A 17,936-nucleotide genomic window follows, 5' to 3' on the forward strand; every position below is an offset into this window, starting at 1 on the left:
GCCCTCTTTCTCTTACTAGTAGTCTTAAGGACTTAGAAGGGAGTAATTAGGGTGTCTTCTAGTTTAGCAGTATCTGTTTCTTAAGTGTGCTAATCTTTCTTAGGAGCAGCTTCCTACTAGGCAACTAGTGGTTCTAGTTGGTAATTTTGGAGTATTGGCTTATTAGCTGTAGGTATTGGCTAAGGTAGTGTTCCTTGCTTAAGTGTACCTTGCTCCCCCTAAGCTATAAGGGAGTCTTCCTAATCTTCCTGATTATGAGCCTGCTAAGGCTAAGGGATGCTACCTCTAAATAGCTCCCCCTAAGGTTCTAAAGAGTACTAAGGTGTTTAGTTATCACTAGGGAATAGTACTAGTATTCCTAACTCAAATGAGAGGTCAGACTAGGTTTTAAGTACCTAAATAGTCTCCTAAGGGATAGCTAGTCTCAAATACTCCCCCTAAGCTTAAAGGGTACTTAGAAGCTTAGTAAAATTGTCTTTATAGACAAAGTCCTCGTTAAAGGTAACGTATAGAGAGAATCTGATATTATGTTGCTATACGCCATCCTTCTAGTATAGGTTCTAGAGCAGATAGTTTGTTGATGAATTTTCTTAGAATCCAATAAACTAGTAAACGAAAGCTCTTAGTACAAACTTCTAGGAGTTAAGTCGTTTAACCCCGGATTCGAGGTATTTAAATGCCTTATAGCCAAATCGTCTCGTCTTAGACAAGTCAATGTCTGTACTGCCGATATTTAAGTCTAATTCGAAGGCCTTAAGTGGAACTTCCTTAGTTCTTAAGTTTACTAGTCTATTGGTTAGGTAAATCGAATGCATCACTATAAAGCACTAGCAGTATATTGGTAGGCTAGAGTCAATTATTATTACTCTTGCCTTAAGTAGAATCGTCTTGTTTAACGACTCTGCAATGCTATTCTACTCCGGTATATATAGTGCAGATACATCCTATCTAATGCTAACTTCCTCTACGAAATGTACTAGATCGTTGTTAGTAAACTCTCCCCCGCTATTACTAAAGATAATCTTAGGGATCTTGTTATATTGCCTCTTGATTCTAGTTATCCAATTAGTCAGCTTGTTACTACTTGTTACTTTGTCTTTGTTTCGAAGTAACAGACCCTACCTAAGCCTAGTCTTAGCATCAGTTAGGATTATAATGTACCTGTTTCTAAACAGATTAAATGGTTATACGCTAACAAGGTCAATATAGACTTCGTTAAGGGCTTTTTCTAGTCTGGTTCTATATTCTCTTAATACAACTCTTTAAGCTCTCGAGAGCTTGCAGGTCTTATAGTGCTCGAGTTTAGATATATCAACTTCTTCTAGGCCTAGAATAGCTTCCTTAGTAGCTGTTAGGATCTTGTTGCCGACGTAGCTAAGTCTCTAATGCTATCTCAATATGTCCGCTCGTAGTCTAGCGATAGCTAGGGCTAATAGCTGCCCTTTCTAACTCGATTCTGAGTTTGGTTTTAAAGCTAAGCCTAGCATTTTGACTTTAGCGTCTTTAAGGGCAAGTACTCCTTATACTTCCTTAACTTTTCCAATTAGCTTGCCTTTAAGTATTAAAGTGCCTAAAGGTCTGTCTAAGTAAATGCTACATTTCTTCTAAAGGCGCTCTGCTAAGATTAGGTTACAATCTAAGTTCGGGGAGTAGAGGACGTCTATTAGAGTGATTAGGGTTTTCTTTCCTTTATAGGTTAGGAAGATGTTAACAGTTCCTAATCGTAATACACTTAATTTTCCTATTGCTTAGGAGAACTGAATAGGCTTAGTTAGGTGCTTAAGATCGCTAAACTAGCTCTTGTTCCCTATAATATGCAGTAATGTACCTGTGTCCTAAACTTTTATATTAGCTATTAGGTTCTTAGAGCTTGCTGCAGCTAGTCCCGGCTTTATAATAGCTCCCCCAATTAGGTTCCTACTAAGGCCGTCTAGCTGATAGTCTCCCTTATTTTCCGAGTTAGAAGAGGAGTCTAATTTATCTTTATCATTATTAATAGTACTACTAGATTTGCCCTTTCCTTTGCCTTTACCCTTCTTGCCTTTGTCTTTGTCTTTGCTCTTATCTTTCTTTCCCTAACTAGGTAGTGCTATATTAGGGTGTTGCTTATAGCACTTAGCGTTGGTGTGTTTGTGCTTATACTAAGTGTACTAGTCGTTATTATTGCTAATAGCCCCTCTAACAAGCTTTAAGCCGCTAGATGACTATCTAGGAGGCTTTTCTCTCCTTAGGGACGTTATTATTGCTTTAAGGGAGGAGTCCTTAGCTTTAGGCTTGTTGTTATACTTCTAGGATCTAAGCTACTCGTAACTAGAAAGGCCCTAAATAAATAGCATCCTAACAAGCATATTAGGTATCTTAATGTCTGATGACTTTATAGGCGCTTCTGTTGTTGTAACTAAGCTAGCAAATTGTTCTATCGATGTTTGGAATCTGTTAAACTACTGCTAAAAAGATTCGTAGTACTGCTAGGTGTTCGGATTAGTAAGGGGCATCCTAATATGCCTAATGAGTTTGATAGTATTAAATATATCTACGGTTACAATAGGCTTGTATAGAGCCTTAATGTGGTCGTATGTATCCTTAGCTAACTTAGGTGTGTTACCGAAGTCTAGTCTAAGGGCAGGGTCGAGTCTAGTAATAAGTATACCTAGGGCTTAGATGTCTTTCTTCTTCTAGTCCCTGAACATGTCTCTATACTGCTAATCGGCTAAGTCCCCTATAAACATGCTTTTCAGAGGTGGTTTTATTTTATTAGCCTAGTCAAGTCTATAGAATACTATACTAACTAGGTCCTTTTCTAGAAGGGCCGCCTAGAATATAAGCTTCTAGTCTTAGAAGTTGATCCCCTTCCTAAGAACCTAATTCTCCTTTGCTATCTTTGTCTGATTAGTGTCTATCGTTCCTAGCTGCCTTTTAGTATAGTACTAGGCAGGGCTTATAAGGGACACTTACTAGGTTTTAGTCCGAACTAGAGCTCTTAACTAGGTACCTAATAGGTCTAGATAGCTAGCTCTATTTAGTGGACACTAGAAACAGTTCTTTTATAGTTGAACTAGACAGGTGAGCGTATACGCCGGGCTTATAACCTATTGTAAATCGTGCTAGGGATGCAACTAATTATCGGATTAACAACTATATAACTATACAAAGAAGGATTAGGAGCCTGCTACAGAAACTGCAGTTAATATACCCATTGTACGTCCTTCCTCTTAGCACAGGTTAGCTAATAGTATCAGCTGACCAGCATATCACCTGACTGAACCACAACATGGGTTGAGCCCGCTAAGCGAGAGCTTAACAAGAACTTGATTGAGGCTGAATCAAAACGCCCTTTCCTCCATCCGCTGTCTGCTGTGCACTGACATCGCGTCGACGCGCCACAATGGACATCACGACCTCAGTCCTCCCGTCGAGCACCACTCGACCAATATCGACATGAATCATTATCTTCGCTGGGCTTTCACAAAGGCTTTCTAAATTTCATCCCATACCACATTTTCCTCCCTACCCACTTCCCTCCTCGCTCTCCTATCTCACCACGTTCAATCATACCTTCATCGGCAGCCACCTCTTTCACATCCCAAATCTCCAGTCCAGCCTTGCGCGCCCCATCAGCAGTCTGCTCCGCACTATATAAGTAACTCTTGCCAATCAATCGCTTTCCAGACTCTTGTTCTACAAATCCCGCAACACTTCCAGATCCCATGTCGGCATGCATATTCGACATCAGACCAATGCCGCCTGGTCGGAGGAGGACAGCTATGTGCGCCCAGAACTCGTCCAATGACATGTGCTCGAGGACCAGCGTTGACACGAGGAGATCGACCTTCCCTAGCTGTTCTGCGGGAAGACTGCCGATGTTCGACAAGTCCACTGCGAGGAAGTTGATTGATCGAATGTGTTTGGTAGAGCTTGCATCAGGCCTGGGTGTTGATGCACATTTCGACCGGGCACTATCCAGCATATGTGCACTACCATCCCAGCCGTGGATTTCTACTGCTTGATGCCAGTCCGGACTATGGAGAAGCTTCTGTGTCGTGCGTCCAGTGCCACAGCCGAAGTCCAGAACGCACAATGGATCGGAGCGTTCTTGCGCACTGCTTTGTACACTTCGAATGATCGCCGGTATCGACTCTCGACTTTGGATATCGTCAACAGCTTGCAGCACATTGCCATCCGTATCGTACGTGGTCGACCATTGCTCATAAAGCTTTGCAGTCGTCACATTCTTCACATCTGGTGCTTGCGTCTCAGAGTCTGGACGATTCTCCTTCGCTGAAGATCCAGTCGTGTTGGTATCCGTAGAAGAGAAGGATCGTTGCAAGTCAAACAATGAAGCATCGAAACTTCTGTTCAATGAAGGCGTTGCCATTTCGATAAGTGAGAAGGCATTGAACCCATTCTCGCAGATTTTGAAAAACAGCCCGGAGGAAGGGATGCTCCTGGTCTTTTATGGCTCACTACGGTAGAAGAAACAGACTCCGCAGCGATCAAAGCAGCGCATGTGGTAACCGCGGTGTAAAGCAAGCATTGAAGGCTGTTCATGTGTGAGATAAGAGCGGGTACGACTGGGGTATGTGGCAGCTCTTTGGTAGCTTTCAGGCAGCAACGCGCCGCTGCGAGCGATTGAAACGCTGCACTATGCAATACACTTTCGTGTCATGTGCCGCAAGACGGGCCTTCAAGAATGATATTGCAGTGCTTTTTGATATCTCTTTGAGATCATGCATCACTCTCTCATGATGGGCGGAGTAGAAGGTTGATATCTTCACTCATCCACGTCGAGGAAGTCGCTTCCGGGGTCGTTGCGGCAAACTCCAGAGAGCTACTGCAGTCAGTCCTAGAAGCCGCTGAGAGGTCTCTAGGCTTCGAAGGTAAATTGAGATTAGTAAAGCCACGCAATCCCGTCGCAGAGGCTCTGTGTATCAGCGAGAGGTTGGAGTCAACAGGCATCTTTTGGAATGGCGGAATAAGAGGAAGTTCGGGATGATGGATGAGATGGAGATTCTCACTGCAGCCTGGCAAGCTTCTTCCGGGCAGTCTGTTGAATATATATAATGGATCGTCTGTCTTGCTCAAGATCGCCGCGCTACCAGAGTTGTGTTGTCACAGCTAAAAGTACAGCTCCCGAATTCTATTCCGGTGTTTAGTTAGATTCTCATGCTTCGAGAGGTGTTCCAGGAGTGGATTGTATTTCCAGCCGAAACGGTCATCCAGAATCAACTCAGTGTACGCAAATATGCTAGCATCGAGCAATCCTGGCTTCTGCTGACCGAAAAAGTAGTCATCGTCGCTGAGAAGAATTGACAATGCTTCAATTGCCTCTTCAGCATCTTTGAGCAGGTCAAATGTTGAGATGATATTACTCGCAGCAGATTTGACAAGCTCTGCTTCAGCGGCCGAGCGAAGATGAGAAGCAATCGCCATCTGAACCAGAGTGTGAGACGAGCAAGGAGCGACATATAGCCGATGCATGAGTTCGGCGTTGTGGGGCGCCAAATACAATTGACAGAGCTGCGTTGGATCAGCTCAGAGTCTACGGCTTCTGTAAGAATGCAATTTCCTACCCATGCTTTGCGTATGCGAGTATCAACCAGCGAGGCGAACGCCTCGTATCTGATGTCTGAGCTCTCTGAAATCTTTTCGAAGCCTTGTGAAGCGAGCCACTTCTTCAGCTTACTGCTAGGTATGGGCTGTGGGGTGTCGTTGGTCTCAGTGCCTGTACCTGCAGGCTGGAGGAAGGGAAGGCTGCCAGACGGAGAAGCATGATTGCTCGACGATGTGAGTTTGAAAGGCACCCCGCTGAACAGTAGATATGTCTAGAGACTGGCTTCAGTGTGGGCCCGACATTTTGTGCGACTCTCTCGCTCTCTTATAGTTTCATCGTACCTGCCACTTTAAACAGCCTGGATTAAAGCTTGGTTTCGACAACTTCGCTCCTTCATCCGTTGCAAAAACATGCAGTACGTGCTCTTCCCTATGTCTGGGTGCTCTGATCGGTAGAGCATTGGCAGGAAATTCTCGCAGCGGAAAGGTGTCGAACACGCGTTTTATCGAGGTGGGCAGAGCGAAGATGCTGCGCTTCGCTGATGATGGCGTCGGCGCAAAGGCATTGCCTGCGCGCTCATTGGGCGCATCTGGGCGGTCATCGTTGGGCATGGCCATCCATTGCTGTTGTCTGTAGTGCATGGACTTGAGTGAACATTTATTTGGAAACGGAGAAGCTCTGTCACCTCCGCGGCTCAAGCTTCAATTCACTCTGGGGTATCTAGCGCTACCAAACGAATGCACACGAGCATACCCTGCCCAGACCTTCAACACATCATGCCGACGACACGTACGAATTCGGGTTGTCAAAAGAAAATAACAGCAAAGGATATCTCACGTATCATCTCGTCTTCTTCGTGGTGTTTGCAGCAACTTCCAAACCTTGCAGAATCTCACTTCCGAACACATACATCATGTACGCTGGAAAAATCAGCCATGCTCCGTTCGGAATGATCCATAAGAAGATCAAGTTCGTAAGGCTGTTGTGACCAATGTTGTGGAAGCCTCCGAATGCCTCGAGCAACCCTGAGCATTGTGCTTAGTGAATAGGCAGAATGATATCAACTCGTAATAACTTACAATAAAGTACGGTCTTCCAGAAGGTCAGGAAAGCAGTGCTGTATGCGAGCAGAACAGCTCCAGTCGCATACTTGCCGCTGAGCGTCCTGCTCTCGCTCAACGCTCGCAGCTGTCCCATCACGCTCCTGTCCGGCGCTCCACGTCCTTGGATCGGCTCTTGCTCGCCATACTTGTACACAATATACAAATACACGCTATAGGCTGCAGTCTCCAATGCATTGACCCAACCTTGCGTCGCTGTCCAACCATTGTTGCTCTCCAGCGCTTCAATCCCGTAGACGTAGTCCACAGTGCCGTAAAGTTCATACGGAATCCAGAGAGGTTTGTGGTATTTGCCGCCTGGCATTGAGTGAGGTCGCAGAAGAACATAACCAGTATCCCAGATGACCAGAGGCAGGCTGATCGCAAGCCATATCAACGTAAGATTGCTTGGTGTATGCGACCAGCCGGTCAACGTCGCAGATGTAGATGCGCGCGTTCTCGTCGGTGTACCTGGAGGCGAAGCTGTTTCTCTCGCTGGTGATTTCGCGCTCCTGACCGAGGACTTGCCATTCGTGGTTGAATTGCGCGTCGCGCGTTTGGTCGGCGAAGGCTGCGACGGCGCGTCGTCTGTGGACGTGTTGTTTCGCGTGGTGACCATCTTCGTTCGATTCGGGCGTTTGCGACTATGTGTTGTGTGGGAATGTGTTGCCAGAAAAGGTTACATTATTGTCCGAAGCAACGGCATGGCAGTCGTTGTTGTTGCGATACATGCGCGCAGGCAAGAGCTGAGGGGCAACCAGCCATCTGCATTTAGCTGTGAGCTTACCAATGCTCGTCGTCAAGGAGCGGCTTGTAGTTTGCACACTATGAGACGACACCGGCCAGTCCAGTATCGCATACATATTTCACCGCTATAAGCTCTTTCTTTCCACGAGGCAATAGACGTTCCGTGTTGGCCGATGGTATCCCTTCACGTTATATATAGCTTTGTCTGCGATACTTAGAGGCAAGCCAGAGCAAACAGCACGACATCGCCCACGCTCCCCCGCTATCTCCGGATTACTGCATGAAGAAGCAATCGGCTGTACACTCCCCTTCGGCGACAGCAGGACCTCGAGGCATTGGACTAAGCTGCTCGAAGAGTACTTATCTCTCATCTTTGCTTTCTCATCCCCATCCTTATCAGCGAGCTAGATCTCGTTCCTGCAGGGCACATGCGGACTATCCTCATAGAACCGGCGCCATTGATCCCAGACACGCGGCACAGCCGGTCGAACTCGTGGCTCATATGCCATTGACGACGACGAACCTGGTCTGCGGGCCCGTCGTGCATGAGAGAAATTGCCCTGTTAAGAAGAGGGCACTCTCTGCCGGCATGAACCTCAGCTCTGAGCTTCACAGCAGTCATCATGAAGTGCTCACTGTACACTGCAGCATTGCTAACCACAGGTGTCGCCGCCGCATTGCTCCCTGCTAAGGCGGCCGTGGAGAGAAGCCTCGAATGTGTCGTGAAGCCCAAATTCTTCATTGTTTCCATGTTGTGAGTCCATCAACATCTCTGATTCGGCCGAAACATACGCTGATGTCGAATAGTGGTCCTGAGGCCGAAGTATGGTATGGAATTCCTGAATTCAACCTCCTGGCCCTGAACATTACTGTTCCTGGAGCATCGCCGTTGTATCCAGATGTTCACTGCACAGCGAACGGCGATGTATGCCAATACACGATCGGAGAGAGCGAGATTAATGCTGCAACATCAATGGCCTCTTTGGTGCGCTTTCCCCGATTCGACTTTACGAGCACATACTTCATGATCGCTGGAATCGCTGGCGTGAATCCCGAAGTCGCAACAATCTCCTCCGTCACGTATGCCAGATATGCTATCCAAGTTGCGCTGCAGTACGAGTTCGATCCTAGAGAGATTCCAGCCAACTTCTCCACTGGATACATACCACTTGGCTCGACGCAGCCTGACCAGTACCCTACGTTGATCTACGGTACGGAGGTATTCGAGGTCAACCAGAACTTGCAGAAAATTGCTGCTGCATTCTCAAGAAAGGCAACTCTGAACGACAGCGATGCCGCAATTGCATACAGAGCCAACTATGCTGCTTCCCCTGCGTATGCTGCGGGAGCTGCTCCGCCATGTGTCGTTGAATGCGATGTATGTGGGAAGAGCTAGAATACACCTGCGGACAAGAAAGCTAATGGATTGATCGACAGGTCGCCACATCTGATGTCTACTACTCAGGAAGCCTTCTATCCACCGCATTGGGCAACTTCACCACACTTCTGACCAACGGCTCCGGGATCTACTGTACCACAGCCCAAGAAGATAATGCCACGCTCGAAGTGCTGCTCCGCGCAGCTGTCGACAAGCTGGTCGACTACTCTCGAATCATTGTCATGCGAACCGCCTCCGATTTCGATCGTCCATACCCTGGCGAGGCAGCCACGACGAATTTATTCTGGGCCGATCAGGGTGCTTTCAAGCCTGCAGTCCAAAACATATATCTTGCGGGAATAAAAGTTGCCGAAGGAATTTTGGATGGATGGGACACGACGTTTTCGGAGGGCGTGAAGGCCTCCAACTACCTTGGTGACATTTTCGGCACTCTTGGTGGCACACCGGACTTTGGACCTGGTAGCATTTTCAACGACAAGTGAGTTATCACTGTCAGCGTTCAGAAGTATCACAAGGATTTTACTAATTGTCGTCTTTTGTAGCCCAGTCACGAAGCGTAGTACTGTCAGGAGAAGCGCGAAAGGAAAGAGAAATATTCCTGCCAGGTCGAGGCGAGTGCATTAGTCTCAAAAGGGAAATGGTCTCTTAGAGAAAGCAAAACAAATCAACTTCCTCTACCAATGAGCTCGAGGGCTTGTTATCGCTTGCGCTTTTCTCCTGCTCTCTCGGCTGCATGTACGGTAATCGTTGCTCAGAAGCATGGAACAATCAAAGCATCCAGGCCATTTGGACTTCTCTACTGTTGAAAGGCGCCTCTGCTCTCAGCGCAAAGCATGCCGCATCATAACCAGGACGTGTAAGGCAGGCTAGGTAATACACATAGACATGCTACATAAAGCTACTAAGGATCCGATTCTACAGGTCTGTATCTTGCTCGCAAACCAATGACACCTCCCGCGCCAGGCTCAAGTCGAACCTTCAAACTCCTCGCACGAGAATTCATGCCAGTGACATCGTGGCTATGCCCATCGAGAGACGAGCGACTGCTATGATGTCTCAAATCATGCTCGTGTCGTTGTTGCGCCGAGTCAGGACCAAGGAATAGCAAAGGCAAAGGGGAATGTTTCCAAGTCCTGACAGTTTTCGGCATTCGACTTGCGCTTGTTACTACGGCTACGAAGAAGACTAGTGTCAAAATCGCAACGGCAGTTGGAAGCGCCAGCCATGCCCACTGTACGCGAAGACAGGTCTTCATTTCTGTCGCATCACCGGTCGCAGGAAGACTGGAAGTGTACGCATCATCTCGATAGTAATCTGGGATGGGGTTGAGGCGCATGTAGTTTGTGATTGAGAGACTGATGTTGTTCATGAGCGACTCTGTGCGCTCGAAGGAGAAGTTGCCGTAGTTGTAGATCAATTGGAGGAGTTGCGAGCCTTGGAAGGAATTGATGGAATTGCCGTATGAGCTGCTGGTGCCGGTGAGAGTACCGTTCATTTGCGGTCTCAAATAGATGCCTAGACCATTGCTGAAGAAGAGATCCATGGCGTATACACAGCCTCGGTCCAGGTAGCCTTTTTCGAGGTCAAGCAGGTCACTGTTGTTTGTCGGTCTGGCATAGCTCGCGTTGAAGTAGGTGTATGGAGTATAGATGGAAGTGTCGTTGAACTTGAGTCCAGCGGCTTTCAAAGATTGGCGTTCATGATCTGTTAGGCAAGACGTGTCCAAGGTGGAAGTAAAGTATCGTCCTAACGGGCCAGGGCCGACGGTGGTGTTCCATATGTGTTCCGTGGGTGACGTCTGCGCGGTCACGGTCTCTTTAAAAGTCCCGTTCACCACCTCACCAAAGTATGTTCTGACGCATGGATCTAAGGTACAGTTTGCCGCACCGAATCCCTGACATCGCCACGTCTGATTCGTAGCCAGATCGTCACAGCCAGTTGGGAGACCTCGAGTTGCAGGATCCATAGGAGCGCCAGGCAATCCAAACAAGATCTGGAGATTTGCGCCATGGTTTGTATACCCGGATTGGCCGAAGTCGTACGTTTCGTTTTCGTCGTTATCGGGAGAGTTGTACAACTTGGAGTGTATGCCCAGGTGTCAGGGTCCATCACGTGCCTGATGCCTGAGGCTGCAACTGCTGCACTCTATCTTCGGACTTCTATATAGATTAGTCCTTCTTCCAATACATTAGTTATATTAAGTGGTTATGAGCCCCCTGCGTTTCTAACGCGCATAATACGTTTACTACGTATTCTAATAGTTACTCCGACTGCTACGTAGCTAGCGCTCGTTACTAAAAATTGCGCCGATACTATTATCGTCGCCGCCACCCTCGAGGGTTCTAGTAGGTACTAGTCCGACTCGAGTTATTAGTATTAGCTGTCCGCTATACCGGTTCCTAATAATAGTATTAGCTATCCGCTATACTAGAATATAGGCGCGCCTATCGGCTGCCCCTTAAGTCGCCGTCGCTGTCCGTAATAGCTCCCCCTACAACGTCTAGCGCTTATATAAGCAACATTCCTAAGCTAAAGAATAAGGAGAATTACCTATTATAGTCGTACGCTGCTAAAGGCGCCCTTAAAGGTATGTCGGTCTAGCGCTATATATAAGGTACCTACTAGCGACCCCTTTCTAAGGCCTCTAGTAAGTCTTCTAAAGAGTTTAAAGACCGCTAAGATGAATAGGACTCTAAAGATCAAATAGCGCGTACCTAGATCTTTGCTAATTGTGTTAGTAATATTTAACAATTACTACTTAGTCTGTCTATATCCTAGGAAGTGTAGGACTTCCTTAAGAAGAAATACACTAGTAAAGGTAGGTCTACTGAATTCATACTCTACTAGGAATATATCACCCTTCGGTATAATAGCAAGGACATTAAGAAGTTCTATAATAAGTACAAGAAGAAGCTTAGTGCCTTAAAGGATACTAAATTAGCTATTAGCTAATACTAGGCTGTCTATATGTTTATTATACAGATCTCTCTATTCTACGAGGCTTTCGTATAGATACGCTATAAGCAAATGCGCGCCTCGGAATATACTATTAATAACAGTACCCTTAACAACATTATTAGCGCGTTGCTTAATAAGAATATAGCTTAATTAAACTAGGCCTAGTATAACGGCTTCTTTAGTCTTTAGCGCTAACTATAATAATAAGGTAGTAATAGCAATAACAACGGTCGAGGTGACTCGAACCGTAGCGGTCGTAGTAGCCGCGGAAACAGCAATAGTCGTAGTCGTAGTAGAAACAACTAGAATAGTTAAAATCGCGAGAAGTGCTTATACTATTAAGGTACTTACCCTTCTGACCGCTACTATACTAAGTACCCTTACCTAAAGGAGGAAGACCGACTACGCCGTAAATAGCAGAAGGCTAAGAAGAAGGGGGTATAGCAACAGTAGCAGCGTAGACTAACTGCTTAGTAATAGCAGCAACCGCTATCTAGTTAGAATAGTGCTTAGGGCCTATATACGGCTAATGCTACCCCGGGGGTGTTATTAGACCTAAACTACAATTACGCCTTTACTGTAAGCGCTACTATAGTTACTGTTAGCGACCAGGTTTCTACGGCTCTTACTGCTAGCACTCGTACTACTAATTAGGTTGTCGACTTAGGTACTAGCATGCACATAGTTAACGACCCTTTATTGCTTATTAAATATAAAGGCTGTTACATTCCTATCCGGTTTAGTAGCAACACGAAGCACGCTACGATAGTTAGTATAGCTTAGACTAAGGTTGTTAATAAGCGTAGTGTAAGCAGCATAAAGCTGTCTAATACACTGTATGTTCTAAGTCTAGCAGCTAACCTTCTGTCTACTAAGAAGCTTGCCGATAAGGGCTGTTTCTATCGGAATAACAAGCGAGTACTGTTTACTGTTGTTGACGGCTCTAAGGTTACTGTTGCTTAGATATACCGCAAGAATAGTCTCCCCTATCTATATATACTAACCTCTAGTCCGGATAGCTAGGTTATTGCGCTTCTATCGAAGAAAGGGGTGCTAATAGGTACGATAGAAGAGTAGCATCTACGATATAGCTATATCTATTACCGTAAGCTATTACGAATGGAAGCTAAGGGTTAAATTGTTATTACTAGAAGCAAGACCGACTTCCGCAACTGCATTGCCTATCGCATAGCTATATTATACAAGGAATACAATCGGCTGCTACGCGTACGACTATCTACCATTTACTATATTGTCTGTATTGATATAGTTACTATTACTAATCCTAGTCCTAATGCTTGCTACACTATAGGCCTATTATTACGATATATTTCTAACCCGACTAAGGAACACTATACCGCACTCCTCTAGCTTATTAAGTACCTAGTTAGCACTCTGAGCCGTAGTCTGTGTTTCCGAGGCATATAGAGCGATAAGCTTAACTTTGCTAGATATTGTAACGCTTTATAGGCTAACGATCTAGTTACCCGCCGCTCTATAGGCAGCTTCTACTTTACTATTGTAGGCGGACCTCTATTGTATAAGTCCGGCCGCTAGACACTCGTTACACTGTTATTAACTGAAGCTAAGTATATTTAACTTACTATAGGGGCTAAGGAAGCAGTTGCCTTAGCTCGCTTATTAAAGGAAATTGGTTACAAAGGCTATATTCTTCTAGTTACGCTCTACGAGGACAATTAGTCCGCTATCGCTATTACTAAGTCTACTATTAATGGCCGCACGAAGTATATAGATGCTCGTGTCTACTACATTCGAGAGAAGATTGCTAATAGTACTATTATCGTCTAATAGGTTAGTATATATAATTAGATAGCCGATAGCTTTACTAAGCCGCTTAATAAGACTAAGTACGGCCGCTTTGTTAAACAACTGAACCTAGTGGATTGCAAGGCCGCTATTGAGAACGCTGCGAAGCTAGCTACTAAATACTAAGGAGGGCCTTTGTTTGCTTTGTCTAACCTAAGAGTAGTCTAGTTTGTTTACCTGTTTCTGCTTACCTAATACCCCTTGTTTGCTTTGCCAACAGAATAGCTATTGTATTGTTTGTTTCATTCTATAGCGATATGCACGTACTAAGGGGGTAACTTGGAGTATATGCCCAGGTGTCAGGGTCCATCACGTACCTAATGCCTGAGGCTGCAACTGCTGCACTCTATCTTCGGACTTCTACATAGATTAGTCCTTCTTCCAATACATCAGTTACATCAAGTGTACACGACAGAGAGACCACTGGATAAGGAGGTCGTGGTGATGACGGAATTGTTGAAAGGAGGCACACTGTTCGTGTTGTTCACGACGACGACTTTGGCGTCGGCAGAAACATCAATGCATGTGCTGCAATATCCGACAGACTTATAGATGCTGAAGGTGCAGTTTCCTGAGGGACAGACTGCACTAACTTGTCCAGTGGTATAAAGACCAGCATTGACCGATGCTTGCTCACCAAGGACCAATGTATTGATTGCGGCACCATCGTGTGTTCCGTTGCCAACGAATATTGAGGCACGCGGGACTTGGGTTCGGTGGATGTCGGAGGGCGGAAGTGGGACAGCACACTGCGTGTATTGCAAGACTTGTTGTGTGAAGGGACCAATAAGCAGACCAATAATAATTAGGACGCAGGCCAGCCATTGCCAACTCCGTGGGAGAGGGATTCTGGCCAAGAACTTGATTGCACCTAGCGGTCCTCTTGTGGCTTCATCGTGTAGCACTAGATCGTGTAGAGGCCTTTCTTTTGTGTTAAACCACTGCCATTTCAATTGGGCCAGGCCTTCTGCTACCAAGAACGACGCTGTCAACCGAAGGATAACCGAGTAGGTAGACAGCAGTGCTCCGATGGTAATTGAGTAAGGCCATTCAGGCAGCGGCTTGCCCTGATAAGGATAGAGAGTGGCGAATGAGGCGATTGCAGAAGCGGCCAAACAGAATGCAGCGATACCCTCTTGCCACCATACAGCCAGGAGTCGAGGTGCGCGGGTGTCAAGTCCATGATGCAATGTCTCAAGATTCTTCTCGGAGCCTTTGGACATTAACGATGTCTGCGCTGTGATTTCGGAGCTGGAATCGGGTGCGGCTGCTTGACGGAGGGGAGAAAGAGAGATTGTATCATGCTGGCCGGTCCATGGTGTCGTCCTCGGATTGAGTCCCCAAGCACTGGCCATGACCCTGAATCTGTGATTCCCTCATACGATATAGGAGTACCATGGGAGACCAGGTGTGTTCTGGGAGAAATCAGTGAATACACATCATCTACTCTACCTAGGCAGATGCTAATGCACATCGAGACGGGCCGCAGAGGCTTGCAGCTGAGGTCTATTGTTGGCAAGGCTCGAGGCACCGACATGGCTCCAGCTGTACAGAGGTCCTGTAGCCAGCATGTGCCCGAGCAGGAATCGGATGCACGGGCACTGTCACTGGCACACCGGATGGATACTCTCGTCGATAAATACTGGCCTCTTCATGTCCTGCATGTCACATGCTGCTGTTTATGCTGCTGTTCACGCACTGCTTTGCCTAGAGCTTCAACAGCCCAGCTCTGATGCTGATTGGCCATGCAAGCGAGTGGCCCCAAAGCTTCTTGTGCACTTCCTTCGCTTGAATCCTTTCGCGCAACCGCAGCTCAGCTACGTACAGTACAACAAGTCGCGACTGGCGAGGCTTGCTTCCATCATGCATCTTCCTGAAACCGGGATTAGTGCTGCCATGGAAGCACGCGCATTTTTCAGCTGCTCCAATTTAGACCATTCTAGCTCTGCCCGACTGCCGTCTCCCACTCTGTGCTCGAGAGTACCTCTTGACCCAGGAAACAATATTCGGGGCGTCAACCAAGCATTTCATCCGATGCTTGCGCTCTTTCTCAACTTGCTCCTCACTGTATAGACCATCTAGACATCCATTCCTTTCACTGGCCCGCAATGTCCTTGCAGTGCCGCGTGCGAGTGCCGCTCGGAGCATGGATACTAGCGAGTGCTGCATATGCTTGTGCCTCTGCTACTTCCACCCAGCCAGGCGCCATTGAAGTTGACCTGGTTCTGCCGCCAGAGCCAACACGACCTCCTACTCCACCTGCAAAACAGCATCTGTTCAAGCGTGATGGGATCGTCGATAGCGAACAGTCAACGCTCTGTGGATGGAGGAACTATAATGCCAGTACGTGATCACTACAAGCGACACTGCACGCACCACTAATCCCGCACCAGGCCAGCCTCTCCAATGTGACGAGTCTTACTTCTGTAATGCTGACCCTAGTGGTAACTTCGGATGCTGTCCTTCAAACTCCGCGAATTCTAGCATCGTAAATCCTTGCGGATATGCCACTACTTGCTATGAGTCGACTTGTGGCGAGCAGTGCCAGTCAGATGTCTGGGCATTCGCATGGTAAGAGCCTGTCTCCGCTGCCGTTTTTGGGTGAATATCAAATGTTGACTTTCTTAGCACTTCATCACTTTATACACACTGTGTGGCACTCAATCTCACCATCTCAGAATCGTACTTCACCAACTATGATTGCGATACCACCAGCGGATACAGCGGCGGCATTCCTATCGCAGCTCCACAGTCTATAGAGAACACAACGTCTACCCTGGACTTGACCCGCATATCACCCGGAGCAGCTTCGACTACAACAGGCTCTGCACCATCCAGTAGCACAAGCGCAGCAAATCGAAGCTTGCCTATGACGAGCATGACTATACTCCTGCTTGTACTGTACCTTTTCATTTCTTGAGAAGGATGCCGCAATAGCTGCCGCACAAGTGATCGCAAAAGAAGCGAGTGGAGTGTGTCAGGCTTGTATACCATGGTATCTGGGCTTAGGTATTGGAATTGGACCGATCGGCATGGAAAGGTTCCAGAGTAGTAGTGACGCTTTCGCAGGCGTGAGTGAGGTGGATGACCCTTGACGAATGAAACACCTGAACATCAGCCTCCCGTATGTCGGAGACTCTGGTCTCTCAGAAGTTGGCTAGATTTTCGCGCGTAGATCGAAGAGCCTCCAAGGATAAAGTGCTTCTGTCAAGTCGTCGTAGCATGTGTCTCAACTAGGAAGTGTTGTAGACCACTATCGCGTTCTAAGACTAGCAGCTTGCAATGTATTTGTTTTGATTACTAATCGTATATATATCTCGATTACCGAGGCTAGTAAACTTCGATAGCTAAAGGCTCTTAGACTCTACAGCTATAGGCCTAGGTATCTTTATAAAATATATAATATAGCTATTTATAAGGTTCTAGGAATACGATACTAGTTTTAGAGAATATTATAATTTTAGTTTCTATATATATCTATGCTCTAGTTTATAAAGAAAAATTTACTAATCTTACATTTCTTAATTATAGTTATGCTTTTTTAAGTTATATAGTAGTTTGTTCTAGCTATAGTATATAGTTTAGTAGGGCTTAGTATAAGTACTAGTATCTAAGTAGTAGTTTGCTACCGTAACTAGTCTAGACGCGCGCTATTAATTCCCTTAGACTCTTAGTTAGTAGGCTTTAAGTATTTAGTTAAAAATTAAATATATCTATAGCAAATACTAAGTACTACTTAGCTAATTGCTATAGTAAGAAAGAATAGGACTTTAGCTATATACTAAAATAGCGATTTAGACTTTAGTAGTAAATTTACTAGTAGTAAAAGTTATTAACCTTAGCTTAAAATATATAAATAAAACTTAATTATTTAGGCTATATATAGAATATATACTAAAAGAATAGATATACTACCTTAGTAGAGGCTAAGATATATTATATATAACCCCCTAATTACTAGTAGTTATCCTCTAGCTAGTAAGTCTAGTAGTATAATTCTTAGAGATTAATAGCTTTAAGCTATACTATCTAGGTATTATAGATTTAGCTATTATACTAGTTATTTCTACTACTAGTCCTCCGATAAATTATATACTTTAAAGTATAGAATACTAAATTACTAACTTCTAAATAGAGATAGGTCGATTAGTAGAGGTCGATTAACGGTTCGACTAATAGTTTAATTAATAGTTTAATTAATAGTTCAATTAATAGTTTGATTGATAGTTTGATTAATAGTTTAGTTAATAGTTTGATTAATAGTTTGATTAATAGTTTGATTAATAGTTTGATTAATAGTTTGATTAATAGTTTGATTAATAGTTTGATTAATAGTTTGATTAATAGTTTGATT

General features: G+C 45.5%; 6 protein-coding genes across 6 annotated transcripts; 2 read left to right on the forward strand and 4 right to left on the reverse strand.

Annotated features, from left to right (window-relative positions):
* Nucleotides 1-3,455: 3,455 nt before the first annotated feature.
* MYCFIDRAFT_158971 (uncharacterized protein) lies at nucleotides 3,456-4,406 on the reverse strand. Its single transcript, XM_007922900.1, has one exon. The coding sequence runs from the start codon at nucleotides 4,373-4,375 to the stop codon at nucleotides 3,464-3,466; it is 912 nt and encodes a 303-aa protein (XP_007921091.1). The 5' UTR covers nucleotides 4,376-4,406; the 3' UTR covers nucleotides 3,456-3,463.
* Nucleotides 4,407-5,115: 709 nt separating this feature from the next.
* Nucleotides 5,116-6,162, reverse strand: MYCFIDRAFT_28422 (uncharacterized protein; the record flags this gene model as incomplete). The annotated part of the gene is made up of 3 exons (XM_007921676.1): nucleotides 5,116-5,517; nucleotides 5,571-5,822; nucleotides 5,893-6,162. 3 exons carry the CDS (start codon nucleotides 6,160-6,162, stop codon nucleotides 5,116-5,118), a joined length of 924 nt encoding a protein of 307 aa, XP_007919867.1.
* Nucleotides 6,163-6,391: 229 nt separating this feature from the next.
* Nucleotides 6,392-7,270, reverse strand: MYCFIDRAFT_126211 (uncharacterized protein; the record flags this gene model as incomplete). The annotated part of the gene is made up of 3 exons (XM_007922901.1): nucleotides 6,392-6,576; nucleotides 6,631-6,732; nucleotides 6,772-7,270. The coding sequence occupies 3 exons, from the start codon at nucleotides 7,268-7,270 to the stop codon at nucleotides 6,392-6,394; spliced, it is 786 nt and encodes a 261-aa protein (XP_007921092.1).
* Nucleotides 7,271-8,194: 924 nt separating this feature from the next.
* MYCFIDRAFT_126171 (uncharacterized protein) lies at nucleotides 8,195-9,279 on the forward strand (the record flags this gene model as incomplete). The annotated part of the gene is made up of 2 exons (XM_007922902.1): nucleotides 8,195-8,776; nucleotides 8,836-9,279. The coding sequence occupies 2 exons, from the start codon at nucleotides 8,195-8,197 to the stop codon at nucleotides 9,277-9,279; spliced, it is 1,026 nt and encodes a 341-aa protein (XP_007921093.1).
* A 4,701-nt stretch (nucleotides 9,280-13,980) lies between these two features.
* MYCFIDRAFT_75605 (uncharacterized protein) lies at nucleotides 13,981-14,937 on the reverse strand (the record flags this gene model as incomplete). The annotated part of the gene is made up of 1 exon (XM_007922200.1): nucleotides 13,981-14,937. The coding sequence occupies one exon, from the start codon at nucleotides 14,935-14,937 to the stop codon at nucleotides 13,981-13,983; it is 957 nt and encodes a 318-aa protein (XP_007920391.1).
* Nucleotides 14,938-15,690: 753 nt separating this feature from the next.
* Nucleotides 15,691-16,153, forward strand: MYCFIDRAFT_75606 (uncharacterized protein; the record flags this gene model as incomplete). The annotated part of the gene is made up of 2 exons (XM_007922201.1): nucleotides 15,691-15,925; nucleotides 15,976-16,153. Coding segments are annotated over 2 exons (413 nt in total), but the record flags the coding sequence as incomplete, so codon positions are not given.
* Between the last annotated feature and the right edge of the window lie 1,783 nt (nucleotides 16,154-17,936).

The sequence above is a fragment of the Pseudocercospora fijiensis genome (genome assembly GCF_000340215.1).
Source record: "Pseudocercospora fijiensis CIRAD86 unplaced genomic scaffold MYCFIscaffold_1, whole genome shotgun sequence".
In the NCBI taxonomy this organism is placed as follows: Eukaryota; Fungi; Ascomycota; class Dothideomycetes; order Mycosphaerellales; family Mycosphaerellaceae; genus Pseudocercospora; species Pseudocercospora fijiensis.